The sequence below is a fragment of the Etheostoma spectabile genome, chromosome 16, assembly GCF_008692095.1.
Source record: "Etheostoma spectabile isolate EspeVRDwgs_2016 chromosome 16, UIUC_Espe_1.0, whole genome shotgun sequence".
Classification (NCBI taxonomy): domain Eukaryota; kingdom Metazoa; phylum Chordata; class Actinopteri; order Perciformes; family Percidae; genus Etheostoma; species Etheostoma spectabile.
The window spans coordinates 11869745-11885087 of NC_045748.1; the positions used below are offsets into that span (position 1 = coordinate 11869745).

The 15343-nt window shown below is 38.6% G+C and overlaps 2 protein-coding genes and 2 long non-coding RNA genes across 5 annotated transcripts in view; 1 reads left to right on the forward strand and 3 right to left on the reverse strand.

Annotated features, from left to right (window-relative positions):
* Nucleotides 1–6386, reverse strand: part of trappc13 (trafficking protein particle complex subunit 13) — a 9180-nt gene extending 2794 nt beyond the window's left edge. The window contains exons 1-8 of one of the 2 annotated variants that reach the window (XM_032539607.1): nt 6247–6386; nt 5242–5310; nt 2595–2694; nt 2419–2503; nt 2178–2305; nt 1941–2013; nt 1554–1598; nt 1095–1112 (exon numbers count right to left, since the gene is read on the reverse strand). In XM_032539607.1, coding sequence (XP_032395498.1) covers nt 1095–1112; nt 1554–1598; nt 1941–2013; nt 2178–2305; nt 2419–2503; nt 2595–2694; nt 5242–5310; nt 6247–6292 — 564 coding nt within the window. In that variant the 5' untranslated portion in view covers nt 6293–6386. The remainder of the gene's footprint in view (nt 1–1094; nt 1113–1553; nt 1599–1940; nt 2014–2177; nt 2306–2418; nt 2504–2594; nt 2695–5241; nt 5311–6246) is intronic. The other variant, XM_032539608.1, reaches the window with a different exon arrangement.
* A 1222-nt stretch (nt 6387–7608) lies between these two features.
* On the reverse strand, nt 7609–9342 carry LOC116704232 (cytochrome b ascorbate-dependent protein 3). Its single transcript, XM_032539540.1, has 3 exons — nt 8847–9342; nt 8552–8708; nt 7609–8308 (listed from the first exon to the last, which is right to left on the reverse strand). Exons 1-3 carry the CDS (start codon nt 8987–8989, stop codon nt 8195–8197), a joined length of 414 nt encoding a protein of 137 aa, XP_032395431.1. The 5' UTR covers nt 8990–9342; the 3' UTR covers nt 7609–8194.
* A 1220-nt stretch (nt 9343–10562) lies between these two features.
* The window catches only part of LOC116704234 (uncharacterized), a 15314-nt gene continuing 10533 nt past the window's right edge, over nt 10563–15343 (forward strand). Inside the window, exon 1 of the long non-coding RNA XR_004335624.1 lies at nt 10563–10740. This is a non-coding gene — a long non-coding RNA (uncharacterized LOC116704234). The remainder of the gene's footprint in view (nt 10741–15343) is intronic.
* On the reverse strand, nt 11055–12197 carry LOC116704239 (uncharacterized). Its single transcript, XR_004335629.1, has 3 exons — nt 11938–12197; nt 11433–11519; nt 11055–11244 (listed from the first exon to the last, which is right to left on the reverse strand). It is a non-coding gene; the product is annotated as an uncharacterized LOC116704239 (long non-coding RNA).

A 15343-nucleotide genomic window follows, 5' to 3' on the forward strand; every position in this document is an offset into this window, starting at 1 on the left:
TATATATATATATATAGATTAATGTAAATGTCCCCATGAGAGCAGCAGAGCAAAGGCCTTTGCAGAGATACAGAGAAACAGCACTGGTATTGTAGTAGTAGTAGTGTGGTGTACTCTATTCTAAAATATCTTAAATTCACTACATTTATAACTGATAAACAACGGTTAATATACCAATATGAACAATGTGTTTATGAGTTATTAATATTAAAGAGTCAAGCATAATGTTACAATAAATAATGTTAAATTATAACATTATAGGACTTGGATTGTTGCTGAAAGCCAATTGGTTCTGGCACCTTACATGCCTTGACATGGGGTTTGTACAGGATTGTAGGCAACTAGTCGATGCTTTGGAAAAGTAACACTCCGTGGTCTTCACAACTGACAAACTTAGAGTGCAACTTCTACTATACAGTAAGATTCAATGAGCGAGAAGCAGAGATTAGTCCATGCCAATAACATAAGAACGGCCCATGAACCGTTCTGAATGAGGTTAGAGTTCAATCACAGAGCTTAGCATCTCGGTTCCATGCAAAGCCATTCCAACTTATACCTTAAACCTCACGCTACTACATTTAATCAATATATATTTGGTCCATTAACTCTAAAACAAGCAATTTGGGTTTTATAATCGCTGTCAATAAGACCTTAACAGGCCTCACAGTGTAGCCTTCATCCCAGCAATACAAAAGTTATAAATGAGAATCAAAAGCGTTAAAACACAATCATTTGTGTCTGTTGCGTAATCGTTTACATATTGACAACAAGAAAATGAGAACAATCATACTGCATAATCAATGTGATCCCCACCCACCACAATTAAAAAGTCCAAGCCCTAGTGTAGGATGAGTTTGCAAGAAAAGCGTGAGCGTCCAAAGAAAGGGCAAAAGAAAACTAATGGAAAGTTTGTGTCAAGGTGTTAAGTTAATGTTGTCACGTTTTGATCTTTGACAATCTGGCAGGCCTTTTACAATTTATTGATTACTTTCCATTCTTCTGCTTTGCACCTTTCTATTGGCCCGGAAGACTGCTGCACCAAAAAGGATTAAGAGAAGCTAATGTTCAGCGATGAGAACAGAAGGAACAATTACCACAGAACTGAGGTCACTCTAATGGAGAAATAAAATACAAGACAATAATAAACAAATGAAGTTACATGCCAAAGGTGATGACAATGAATATTTGCATACGGCTAATATAAAAAGCTACTGGTATAAAAATGAGAAAAAAAGAAAAAAGCTTGTTGGCACTGTGAGGAAAACGCTTGATCTCCAGCTCCTGAAACATTCAGACTTCACAGTATGGTTTTTTTCTGTTAAGTTGACATTTCTGGAGGTGCAAGCGTTTCCCAGGAGACACATTCTTATACTAACTGCCCCTATGCCAATATGAAAATGTTCCTAACTATGAAATGAAATGTGATATGAAGCATGTTGTATAACTTGCAAGTCATACAATACAGTTCCAGAGAGATACGAGTGCACAGTCTGTATCTTGACAGCGGGACTTCCTATTATTCTGCTGCTGGTATTTCAGAGGGGCTAACTTACCTCTGCATTGTAGAACTTTGTCTTCACATCCAACGGCTTCAAAACCTGATTGAAAATAGAGTGCAAACTGAACGTGGTCGTTTTCTCACACTGTACCTCCATTCGCCAGAAGAAGAAAAAAAAAAATCAGCGACTAACCAGACTAGGAATCAGCTAAGAAAAGGAAGAAATAGAAATCTAAGGGACAATACTGAAAACGCTGCTAAAGGGAAGGACAGAAGGTTACAATTAGTGCACAACCTGAGAGCTGAGGACTGCATGGCACCAAATCCATAGATGGTAATTGCATTTGCTCTGTTGCAGACCTGTGACATTTCTCGGGTCCTTTCCAAGCTGACCCAGCAGTTTAGCACTGTCATCTAATGAGAAAGCTCAAACGTAGCTCACCTGGAATTTGAAGAACTTCCGAAAATAGAGCTTCTCCCCGTACTGAGTGGTGTAACTGACAGCACAAACTAAGCTGGAAATTGGAAGAGAGAAAAGACACATTTAGAATAGCAAAAACTATGTGCAGCCTGATCGCTACGCTGATTTGGTCAGTTTCAGGAGGACGTCTGGGGTTTTGAAGGCACAACGGGACCCAATAACCAAAGAAGAGTGCAGAATGTAGAAGAAAACACTCACATATGTGTTCCAATTTCTTTGACTTCGTGGTGGATGACATCGTCAATGCAGCATTCGGGTTTGAGTTCGGCTACTGCCGAGTTTGAGGCCGAGAGGTTGAGCCTCTGAGAGCTGGTCTGTAGATCAGCCTGTACAGGATGCCATCACATCAACGACAGTTATGGGTAACGCAGCACTGTAAAGTGTGTAGTAAATTAGTGTTGGGCAGGTGTTTTATTTTTACTTATTTTTTTTATAGTACCTTCACAAGAATGTCCTTCACAACTTGGTTGCTGTCATTGTGCACGCTGATGTAACTGGAGAAGGTCTCGCCAAGGAAAATATTTCTGTGTAACGCAGAGACGTGTCACGTGGAAAAGTCATTTACATAGTGTTAATAATTGTTGAATTCTGCGACAGTTGAATAGCGTTTCTTACCCAAAGTTTTGTGGTAGCGTAAGCATCTCTCCGAGCATTAAAGCCTCTGCTCCTTTGATGGTGGAGGGGTCCTCCCTCATAAGTTGAGCAAATAAATCCCCTAGAGGAGGAAAAACACAAAAAGTGTGTGTAATGTATCTGTTAATGAACAGTGCTCACGTTCCACTGAGAGCTGGAGCGCACACCAGACTCGACAAAACATTCAACACATTTGAATGTTTGTTGCAATGCAAAGCAAATTTGTTCAGGGCCAAAGAAAAAAAACACATATCACACACATATAAATATAATAACCATCCAACACACCATCCTATTATGTATTTAGAAAGTCATAAGTCAATATGGAATTTAGAGTTCTAGTTAGAGTACCTACATGAGATCTTAGAAATAAATCCCAATATGAGATACACATGTGTTCTATGTATATTCATGTGCAAGGTATTGGAAATTTGTAACTAAAATTAAACTTGTATTTGTTTTCATTAGCTGCCAGTCCATACTAAGGTGTCTGTGTGTGGACTGTGTGGATCTAAGCGGTGTAGACAGTTTTGACAGAGTAAGGTTTTATATTTTATAATATGTGTAAAAGTATATAATAATAAGTGTCTGAGTATGCTGTGCACTGCAGCGAGGATCAAAGACAGAAATAAAGGGCTTCTGAAGATCAGCTTTCAAAGGAGTCTGGACCAGCGGGGTTTTCATTGGGTTCAGATTTCTGTCCAACAAGTTGGCCACCTGTACATCTTATGCTGTGATCAACTCACGGACTAAAATACCTCTACCACTACAATAATACTCCTACTAATACATCCACCGCTTACTATTTACAACAATACGATCAGTCTGGCAGACTGTGCAGTCAGCGCAGGGCTTAAAGCTGAACCGTGATAGCAAAAAGGGAAATGGTTTTCTATTTCTAATATCAAATTCAACCCCCGCGTCTTTGTGAACTCTAAGAGCCGTCCCTTCGTTGCAACTTTTGTATAAATAGCGATTCTACCGAGAAGTGTCATTGTGATTTATGGTGTGTGAGGAGTCCAGTTACCAGTGCTGCGAACGCGTTTCTCTGTGCTGTACTCCGCAAGATTAGAAAACAAACGCTGAAACTCTCAGCAGGCTTGGGGCTAAATATGGGAGATGGATCGGAGACTGTAGATCTGGTGGACAGGAGGTCATGTGGCTCAGGTCCTACCTGTCTGGTGACACCTGAGGTTGTTCAACATCCTCCAGGATCCATAATTCATATACTTTTAATATCTATTTGTAATTCTGTCATCCTGATAAGCCAAAGTATTTTTATTATATAAGTTATTCTGTACACACAAGATATATTGTCTGTCCGGCCAGGAAGAGGGATCCCTCCTCATTTGCACTTTCTGAAGTTTTTTTTCTCCATTTTATTCCACAGTTAAATGTTTGTTTGTTTGTTTTTTGGGGGGTGGGGATTTTTTTTCCTATCCAAATCCAGGGTGTAGGCAGGAGGGTGATATGGCACTAAATAAAATTGACTTGATTAGATGTGCATTGGATCGCACTCAAAACGCAGCTCAAAATGTTAATGGAATTAGCTGTACTTTAATTACATGATGTGTGTTTATACGCTACTAGATTATAGAGTAATTCTACTGTGGAAGTAATTAAATTAAAAAATTTGGAAAATGCTCAATCACAAATTTAGCACAATTATTATATCTCATTATTGCAGGAATAAACTAAGAGCATTAGTGCACTTTTATTTATTATCTGCATACCTGCTGACCTCTTTAATGAGCTTTTATTAAAGATTTGTGGTATTATTCTCTCAAGTAAATATATCAACATAAACATGGAAGTGTTGAGAGCGGCATGGTTTTATTTCAATTGGCCTCATAGCTGGTTGGATTTGCATTGAGAGATGATCTTATGGAAAGTGCCTCATGCCAATCTCTAGGTATATTTTTCCTCTGGGGTTATTTTAATTCCAAAGGCCAGGAGAACTTTATCAGGGTGCATAGTATCCAGTAGCCATGAAATAACTGGCCTTTAAAAATAAATATCTGCCTGCCTCCATGGGAATTTGACATAGGGGTGTGTATACTTATGCCCCCTGTATTTTAAGGAAGGAACGATACTTACGAATTGTTGTCCTTAAAGGATCGATTTTTCCTAATTTTTTTAATTAAGGCATTACGATCAATTTCCAAAAGATTATTTTTTTATTGCTCTTTTTAGTTAACTGTAGTATGGGTGTATTTGCTTTTGCTAAGCACTGTATAGCTGGAAAGAAGATTTTGGACATGCTCTACTGACAATATCAAAATGCTCTGTGTGGCATGAAATTGACTGCTGTGTCCAAATATCAGCTAAGAGACACTGAAATAACAACCACAACAATTGGAAACATCCACAGCAATACAAAGTCAATAGATCCACAACATATGATCTTCAGTTAAAAGTGCAATGCCATTAAAAATACAGAAAAAGGAGACACTAAATAAGCCATTAGCTAATGCATTTGCATATCATACCTCCTGTTGTCTGTACATGGTGGTAACGCTGCAAACGGCAATAACTCTGTTCTGACAATTCTCTTCTGCTATAGATACAGTATGTTAAACCGAGAATTAAATTCCAGTCGGGCTGTGTCTCTAATGATAAACAGACTTACCTGGCAGATCTCGATCTTCACATGTCACTGGCAAGTTTGTGAAGAGTGTCGGTTTTGTTAACCGCATCACTGTAAAGTAAAGTGACATTGGTTAGAGATCAGACACAGTGGTTATTGTGGTGATATTGCTGTTTTTTTAAAGTAATCTTTACCCCTCATTTGATATAGTGTCAATAACTTCAGTATTAATTATTAATGTAGCCTTGTTGTGTACAGAGAGGCAGGTTAGGCTGCATGGGATTACAACACGTCATCCATAATTGCAGTATTTTGCTTTAATGCATAAAATCCATTGTTTCGCAGTTAATGTGGTTCATTTACATGTTTCAACATTGTTTGTTTACTAGGTGAGCCACAGAAGTGACAAGTATCTGAATAGTTGACTGGTTAGCCATTTGATTTCAACTCAACTATGGTTTACTGGCCTAATAACAACATGTTTGTGCATTGGATCCATATTCCCCGAGCACGACTTGGGGTCAGCATATATTGCAGCTCATAAATAAACCATATTAAAAAGCTTTTTTTGGCAAAGAAGTCATCAGAAACAGAATCAAGAGCATTGGCCAAGTAGCTTCCTGACACATCATTTGACTGTCAGCAGCTCTCCACTAACACAGTAACCAGAGCACATTTACAGCCGAATAGCAAACAGCTGACAGATAACAAAGCTAACGTCAGGGTGGAATTCACTCAATTAGGAAACCAATGTTATGTTCCTTAGGTTAATTACCGTTAGCTAACAACACGACAGAAATAGCTAGTTGATTTAAGGATATAATTCTTGCTGTAATGTGTCTTTTTATTTCACCTTTGAGGTCCAATAACTACAAGAAATGCAGACTATAAAGCTAACGTTACACCTGTCACAGTCTTGATTGCATTTCAACGCTATTAGCAGCTAACAAATGACAACAACCCGGTGCTCTAAAATATTTAACGCGTCTGTTTTACCACTAAAACATTATCTGTGATGACTATCTTTATGCTGTTGTTATCAAATACCTTTTAATGCGAGTAGGTGTTCTTGTTTCGCTTGATTTACTTCCATTGTGACAGAGTAAACTACCTTATCGGGGTGGTGTTGCTACTATGCTAGCTATGACAGGCTAGCAGTTGAACTTTTACCTCACAGAAAGCGAGTTTTTTTTCCCCAGGATGGCGAAGACATGGCCCGCCCTCCTCTGCCTCTGATTGGCTTATCCTGACATTCTTACCCAAATCCCAATCAATCCCACTCCTCTTGCCTAAACCTAACCTACCTAACCAACGAAGGCAAGGAGTACTAGCCAATCAGAGGGAGAGTTGAGCGGGCTATTCCTTTGCCGTCCTAGGAAAACAAAGTGGCTTACAGGAAGTGCTTTTTTTTTTTTCGTCCTCTTCGACGTAATGCTGCTGCCTCTCATCTGGGATGGGTACTACAACAACAAAGAATTATTTTATCTTTCATGTCCTTTGAAGTTAAAAAATTCAATTTATTCATTAAGTAAAACTAAAAGTGAGCTTGTTTTTCTGTCTACACAAATTATATTACTTTATTATTTATTTTGAGCTTTTTAGCTTTATATCTTAACTTGCTATATTTCGCTATTGTTGTTGTTCTATTGTTAGACGGTGCCTGAAGCCTAAGATTTTCCTTGCTGCAATTGTTGTGCACATGACAAGTAAAGTTAAAGCACCTTGCACCTTGTTGACAGCAATGTAAATAACATTGTCTTTATCATTTTTGTTGACGTTTGCAAAGTTGACAATTTGTCAGCCTGTCAAACTGTAAAATTGTAGGCTACATGAGTAGCAGCTACAATACGATTGTAGTAGTCAGTGTGTGGACATACTGTAATTTTCCATTTATATTATCTAACTGCTCTTGATATTGTTGGACTATAAATTGTCACTGCATGATGTTTTGTCCTTCATAGTTCTGAGTCTATGGTACTATACACCTGGGCACTGCTAAGGTGCTCTTGAGTTAGACACCGAACCCCCAACTGCTTGGGGCGCCTTTCCATTAGTGCATGTATAGGTACTGAGCATGTGTGTATAATTCAGGTCTGTGTGTAATGTGTGTAATAACATCAGAGTGTACATTGTAATTTCCCCTTGGGGACTAATAAAGGATGCATTATTATTATTTTATCCTGAAATGTTACTACTGCTCTACGCTGACCTCTAGTGGTCTGGGCCTTTAAAACATTACTAGGCTACAACAACCAAGAGTGCAGCCATACCTGACTCCCAACAACACTGCAGCTTTAGTTCATCTTTTTAATAACACAAGGGACTCATATTATTTGTAATGACAGACAAAAAAATGACACAACTGACACTCCTAAACACCTACATTGTTAATAATATGCAACACAACAATACCAGAGGAAATGAAATCCTCGTCTTAAAGAATCAACTCAAGATCCAGAAAGCTCAGCAGGAGCTATTCAAATGGTGTAACATCTCAGCGCTGCCAGCAACATCTGAGTCTATAGCTTCTTCTTCTGCTTTTTGATGTTTCATACTTTTTACGGTTTTGACAATTGTTTTTTTTGTGTGTTAATATGCTGTTTTGCTTAATGAGCTGCTGAAGAATTTCCTGAAAGATATGACCATTTATTTTGTTGTTTCTAAACCCTACCATATAGTAACATTAATGACACAAGTATTTTTTGTGAAGCTGTCATAATGATATTGAACATCCATTTCTGTCGTTTGTTAAAAATACATTCAGCTTTGTAGATAGAGAGATAGAATATTGATTCACTAAATATTAAAATGGGTCGTCCTAGATCAGCGACAAAGAAGAACATATGATGTAATTTTAAAATTTTAAATTTGTAAAACAAATCCATCTCCCTTAAATACTGCAAACTACAAGGATTCTAAGAATACTGGTACTTTCAACAACACACTTCAACAGCTTCAATACAAGGTTTTCTTCTATCCGTTGTAAACATGTTACTCAGAGAAATACAATGTTGTTTTCTTCTGATAGGAATGAAAAGCAGCGCACTATGTGCTCTCCATGGCACATTGGATCAGTGTTCTCACATGCTGTCCCTTCATTGAGCAGAAGCTGTAATTAAAAAAGACATCTAGATCATTATTTCACCCAGAGAGTTAAAATACTGGCACCAAAGGAATCAATCATGAACACGTCCAATTAGTACAATTAATCTGAATTTGTATTGGTGGAACAAAACAATATGTTTTATCAGGTGAAACTTCAAGAAGTACTTATGTACTGTGTAGCAATAAGTAATTCACATCTATGTCGACTCAAACCGAAATTATACTTTTTGGTGGCATCCATACTCACATGAGCACGTTCACTATCTGTTTCTGGACGCTGCCATCTGTTTTTGGACAGGATGCCGAAGACGACCAATCCAAAGGCCATAGTGAGGATGCCAAGGGAGTTTGCAAACTTTGCTTCCACAGGCTGAGCGTTGCACGGGTTAACACTGTCACCAGTACTACAGGAAAGGAAAAAATTAAGTCACAATTCTTGCCTGGTTTTTATTAATGTTGTGTGCTTGTGATTTTGGCAGTTTTTTTTACATTGAAATAAAGAGGACATTGTGTTGCTATCTGTTGGACATTTGAGCACTTACAGAGTAAGGAGCAGTTTCTCATTGATGCTGCTAATGCAGGAGGCCAGACTGAGGGTCCACATTGGTTTCCCCATCCAGATATGGACAGGTTTCAGGGGGCTGCTGCGGAACCACAGTGGAGACCGATGACCCCCTAACAGCATGGTGAAATGACAAGAAAGGAATGATGTTTTTTTTTTTAGATTTCAACGCACATGAATCAACATGAGCACAGAGTCCAACATGTATATGTGCCAGATTTAGCCATGCAGAATCATTTTCACATGCAGTCCCTGTCAGGTTGATGGCTTAAAACATTAGATAGGCTACAACAATACAACACATAAGCATAAAACAAGAACACATAAGCATAGACAAGTAAAATGACACAACGAGTCTATAAACGGCAGGTTGATGGCATAAGAAAAACATAACCCAAGTAACATATTAAGTACACACAGGTTAAAGTGCACAGACACACATTAAAACACATCAACAACACAGAAGCACCAAACACATAAGCCCACACAGAGACACTACTGCAGCGACAAAGACACATTATTATTATTATTATTATTACGGAATATGGCAGCATATTTGATTGGTCAATAACCAGTGTTTAATGGATTTGGAGGAGGATTTGATAGATGTGATTCAGTGTTTTCTTCAGCTTTCATTAAAAAAATAAAGTCAGATCATATTTTCACTTACATTTGATGTTAAAACCATTGATCCAGGGAATACTTTAATAAGTTCAATGTCCGCACAGATTCTTTTCTATGTTTCTGGGCATTTTGATGTCTAATTAAAATAATAACAAAAAATCCACTAGGTGTAATCAGTTTCTCTGAGCGACTACACCTCCAGGCTCAGTCAGCTGCAGTGAAAATATTTTCAGCTGAGACATTCATGAGAAATGATTTTGCATTACTAAACAAAAACTAGATCAATTGCTGGGACATTTTCATTCAGAATGAGTTTAGTACAAAATCGTTTTCCCTGTATCTACTGTGTACAGTGACTTCAAACGAGAGCACATAAAAACGTAGTGAAAAATAGATGTTAATATTATTGTGATTACTTTTCTAATACAATCAACAGACAGATAAAAATGAAAGAATGGTCATTCCTGGTGACTTTATCTGAGTCTGAGACATCATACCGTACCACGTTGTACACTTCGTGACAAGTAAACATGAGTTAAATTGGTGGAGTGCCACTTTAAGATATTTTCTTACCATATGGTGGGTGAGACACAAATGATCCACCAATCACAGCAACCCTATTTATTTATCCTTCTAAAGTACTGATCGCATTTTTATTTGAGGATAGCTGAGGCTACACTTTGTTTTCTATTATTTTGTCCACCCCATTTGAATCAACGAGGGCTGGCTAAATAACAGAAACACCACTCTGTACAATGCAATGCAGTTCAACAGCACAACAAAACACATCCTCCAAAGAAATTGATCATATCCTTCATGAAGATTGCGTTTATTGCAAAACTGTTGAATTAGACTGTCTTAGTTTCTGCTTGGTGTACCTAATAAACAGGAAACTGAGTGTACATACTGCAGCGCAGTAGGAAGACATCACTACAGTATAGTAGGGGTGGGAATCCCCAGAGCCCCCATGATACAATATTCTCAAGATGCACGTTACGATTGCAATACTATTGCCAGTTTAAACATATTGCGATACTCCGGGATGTGTTGCAATTTTTTTTCTTTTTTTTTCTTTTTCCAACTTCAGAATTAAGTTCCCAAAGGAAAACTTTGTCACCATCTGTTTTATCTAACAAGATTCATTGTGTTTGTTCTTCTCACCATTTAGTAGACCTCACGACTTTATGAAGAAACAATTCGCACATCCAACAATTCTTCTATGCAGGTGTTTTGGAAAATATCACGTTAGAGTTGAAAAAAGGAAGCTCCCGCACTCTGCTCTTGTCTTGTCTTTGTCTTCTGCCAAAGCAGCACCATTTATTGAAGAAACTAATGTTTCGGTCCCTCTGGACCTTTGTCGAGGAAGCGCTTTCTGCAGCAGCAGAGTGCAGGATCTCTCTAAAATCATTCTAGTACCAAAAAGTTAAATTCTCATGTGCAATTGTGTATGATAAAAGATCAATACTTGGTGTCTGTGCATCGATACGGTACTGCCACAAAAAAATATCGCAATACTATGCTGTCTCGATTCCCCCCCACCCCTGCAGTATAGTAACTTACCATTGTCATACATAAATACAGAACCAGCAGCCCAGACACCGCGAGGACAGGATGCCAGTCGAAATGCAGAGCTGATCCATCACAAGAGAAAACCGCCTCGCCAGTACGAGCCCCAGCAGCTCACAGAGGGCAGATCAGGCCCAAACTCAGGCACAGCACGTAGGTGACACAGAAAAACACAGACCGCCTCATATCTGGGAGTTTGAGAGGGAAGGAGTGTAATGTGTTATAACAGAAGTAGGAAAAAGTGAGTTAAATTAAATATCTAAAGTATCAAAAACGCTAATTAACTGAAGAACAGACCATTTCATAGTGTGTATGCACTGTATACAGAGGATATTACTAGATGATTATTACTGATGTGCTAACGTGCAAGAAGCACCTTATTGTTGCAATTGGTCGGGGTGTACTGGCGGGCAGGTCAGTCTTGCCCCTGTCTTGTAATGATACTTCTGGCCATAACTGGGTCCTAAAAAACATATGTTCTTTAAAAATCTGGTAATGCAGTGAAACTATATCCACTTGTTTCTTATGTCAAATTTACCAATGAAGTATTAGGTGCATTGCTGAACTAGAATTATGAAAAAAGCAGATTATAGAATAAACATTAGGGTTAGGACTCAATAACAGACCAACATGACTTGATCATTATGTGATTGTAGCAGGGAACCAACGCATTGTGATTGAAAAGACAAAATCTGAATTAACTAGCAGCTATGAGCTCTGCAGGAGGAAAGACTGATATTTACCTCTGATTTGTAGTGGAGTAGAAATATATAGACGTAAAGTACAAATTCCTTGAAATTCTACAGTACAGTGTGAATGTACTTATTCCTCCACTCAATACACCCAGTCAGATCCGTGTTAGAAAACGGGTTTGTACTCACCAGGCAAGTGCTTCTCTTCCTCATATCAATCCTGATCAGATACTCTCTAAAGATGGTACCAAAACCATAACATCAAACTTCCTGTTGTTCCGCTTTTTATTTCACATCCATTCTTTTATAGATCATCTTAGTAGCACCAGAACTGGTTTCTAATGATAAGTAAGTCTAGTGTTAAAGAGAGGGACGCTTTAAGTGGGACTATGTCTGTTTTGTCAGTTACTAAATTCCACGTTTCATAACATAACTCACTTTTTGCTTAGTCATGTTGATTTGCCATGCACTATAAAAGTGCATATTTGTTAGAAAACAAACTGACTGTAACATTAAAGTATTTACAAGGCATATTTATATATAGCACTGAGCTAAAATAGAAGAAAGGTGATGTATAGGACTTAAACACAAAGAAACTATACAATGCTGTTATTGATGCTACACGCTGGATCACATGCATTGTTTTGCAAGGTGTTACGAAGTACTTTTTTCTTTTTCAGAACAACACGTACGTGATGGAGTGTGTCTTAGCATGTCATCTAATTTTACACAGATGAATAAAGCCTTCACTGTTCAGCAACAATCCTGAAATCTGAACGAAAAAAGCAGATGATCACAGAGGGCCAGTCACGCAATGAGAGTGAATGTGTAATCTAATTTTACTTTGTAATGGCAAAAGCAAAGGCAAGAGGGCAGTGAAGCTGTGCAGAATTTTTATTAGAGGCAACACGAGAGACACATCAGACAAAAAAAGTAGTCAGACCGGTTTGACTCAGCAATGTAATGCAACCTCCTTCTGTGGCAGACAGTAATGAACACATCAGCAAAAAAGTGTTAATCTACACATCATAAAGCAGCACAGTGATCGGAGCACTCAGCGCCATGTTGTGAATGATTTGCTTGGAATATATGTTTTCATCATTTTCATCCTCCACAAAGACAGACAGAAAGTGGTTAGCATCCCAGGGCACTTCCTGAGTCTGAGAAAACGGCACACGGACACACTTGACGTCCTTCCTGAAGATGAACTTCACGATCTTATCGTCTTCTCCGGGCTGGGAGTCGATGAAGCTGTCAAGCTCCAGAGCCTTCTCAGTGATGAACACTCGGACGTTCCTTTTGCTGTGGTTGCTCATCTGGCATGCAGTGTTGATATTTCCCATATTGTTATTCCTGAAGTGAACTGCTACGATTGGTCAGGACTGCAGGTCTTGCTCGAGGCTATAATTCAAAAAGCAGTGATGTTCCTCATAACCTGTATTCAAATTTGTGGATTTGTATGTCTGCTCAAAAACAATGCCCCCAGGCCAATATATACACCTTTTTTCTCCGCATTTGAATGCACTGCATTATTTACAATCATTTGCCTTTTAATTTGTCACACAGTATTTCTTTTATTCTTATTTTTACTCTACTTGGCAATTCTTTATTTTAGCAGCCTCTAATGTTCTGCATTTTACTCACATATTAAATAAGCATGTGGCAAATCCACTTTTGAATTTGATTATTTTACAGCCTTGAATGCCTTTTGGAGTACAATGTGACATTATCAATTTAGTTTGCACACAACAGCATCCCCTCCAGCAAGGGATTGATATGTATATGAATGGAAAAGAAAAGACAAAAGTTTTGCTTGTGTCATTCAAAGTTGACAAAAGTGAGTCTTCTACGAGCACAGAAACTGCAATTATTTCTTCCCTGCATACTTGAAAACACATACACTAATGTGAATTTAATACACAATACACACCAAGTTTTGATATCATTTTCGTCTTTTCTTAATGTCTAGTCTGGATCAAACACAAAACAAATTCTTACCTGCTGCGACACCAAAGTCAAGGTGACAATGACGCACTGTGGCAGTTGTTCTGTATTCAGCAGTAGGTGCCTTATGGACAAAGTCTGATAACATGCAAAAACTTTTAGCCCAGCTAGGGTAAGGAAAAATACTGGATATGCACCTGCTTCAAAAGAGCAAGGCTATTACAGGTGTCCATTACACCTAGCATCTCCTTTACCTACATTTTTGTCAGTGACAAGACAACAATAACACTACTTAACAACATCTTTAATCATCATAAAAGAGTAATCATCAGTTTTTTGTCATGGTCTTGTCCTTGTGTCAAGTTTCTGTTCTAGTTGGGTTTCTGTTTTCTTTTGGTTTTCATAGACTTCCTGTTTAGTTCTGATATCCACTGTTTGTCTTCTTTCCCTTGCCTTCCTTCCTTCCTTTGTCTGCTTTCCCACCTGTGTGATTACCGTCCCCGCCCCTGATTTGGTTCACCTGTTTGTTTTCAGCTCCTCCAGTCCCCATGCTTAAATACTCACCATTTCCACTTACCTGTGCCAGATTGTAGTTCACAGTTGTAAGTCACTCTTTCCAGTGATTATTCCTAGTGTTTTTTTCCAGTGTTCATCCATCTTTTGCTTTGTTCCTGCTCACGATTACTGCTTTCCACTTCTGTACCTTGGCCTGCATTGTTCTCTGACCAATACACCATTTACCTGTGATTCCCTGCCTGAGTCGGGCATTTGAGTCTGCTCTTGAACCGTGACAGTTTTAGTAAACAGTTGTGTCTGAACCAGGTGTTTCTGTTACAGTACTTAATCTGCCCTGCAGTCATTTTAAGTGTAAAGGTTTTAAGGTGTTATTCTTATTGTCAGGAAACCCTAACACTAGTCTATATCCTCGATGTTCCACTTCTGGGATTGCTCCGTTGCCAATGGAAATTCTGCTGGATTTCACTCATTCAGGCCGGATATCTGTGTTGATATTCCACATTCTATACTCCGGTGGATTTCTGAGGACTATGGTTAACTGCTCCTCAGATCTCTTTAGGGCAAATCTAGAAAGCTAGCTAGGCTAGTTGTCCAATCTGAGTTTTCTGTTGCACGACTAAAACAACTTTTGAACGTACACACGTTCCACCAAAACAAGTTCCTTCCTGAGGCTATTTTGCAGAGGCGCCGTTGCTCCGTACGGCGCTTATTGCCGCAGGAGATGATTGTGATTGGTTTAAAGAAATGTCAATAAACCAGAGCAGGTTTTTCTCCCATCCCGGATTGCTGTGTGGACTAGTCAGACCCCTCTCTGCAGCGCCACGCTGAAAGAAGGTCTGACAAAACGAGACAACCCACACAAATCAAAACCAACCGTGTGTCCATCTCTCAATACTTTCTGACTTCCCCACACTGTCTGCGTCATGCAAGCCCATTCATCCTCCTGAAATGTTACAGGTCACAAATGTATACTTTAATTTCTCAAAAAGGTTAAATAGTTTTCTCAACCCTTGTATGGTATTTGGGTCAAACTGACCCATTTCAAATTTTTAAGTTACATTTTTTCTACCTGAAAATCAATAGCCTTACCTTCTGTGATAAACATGTATTCCTGACTCAATTCAGAAAATTATTC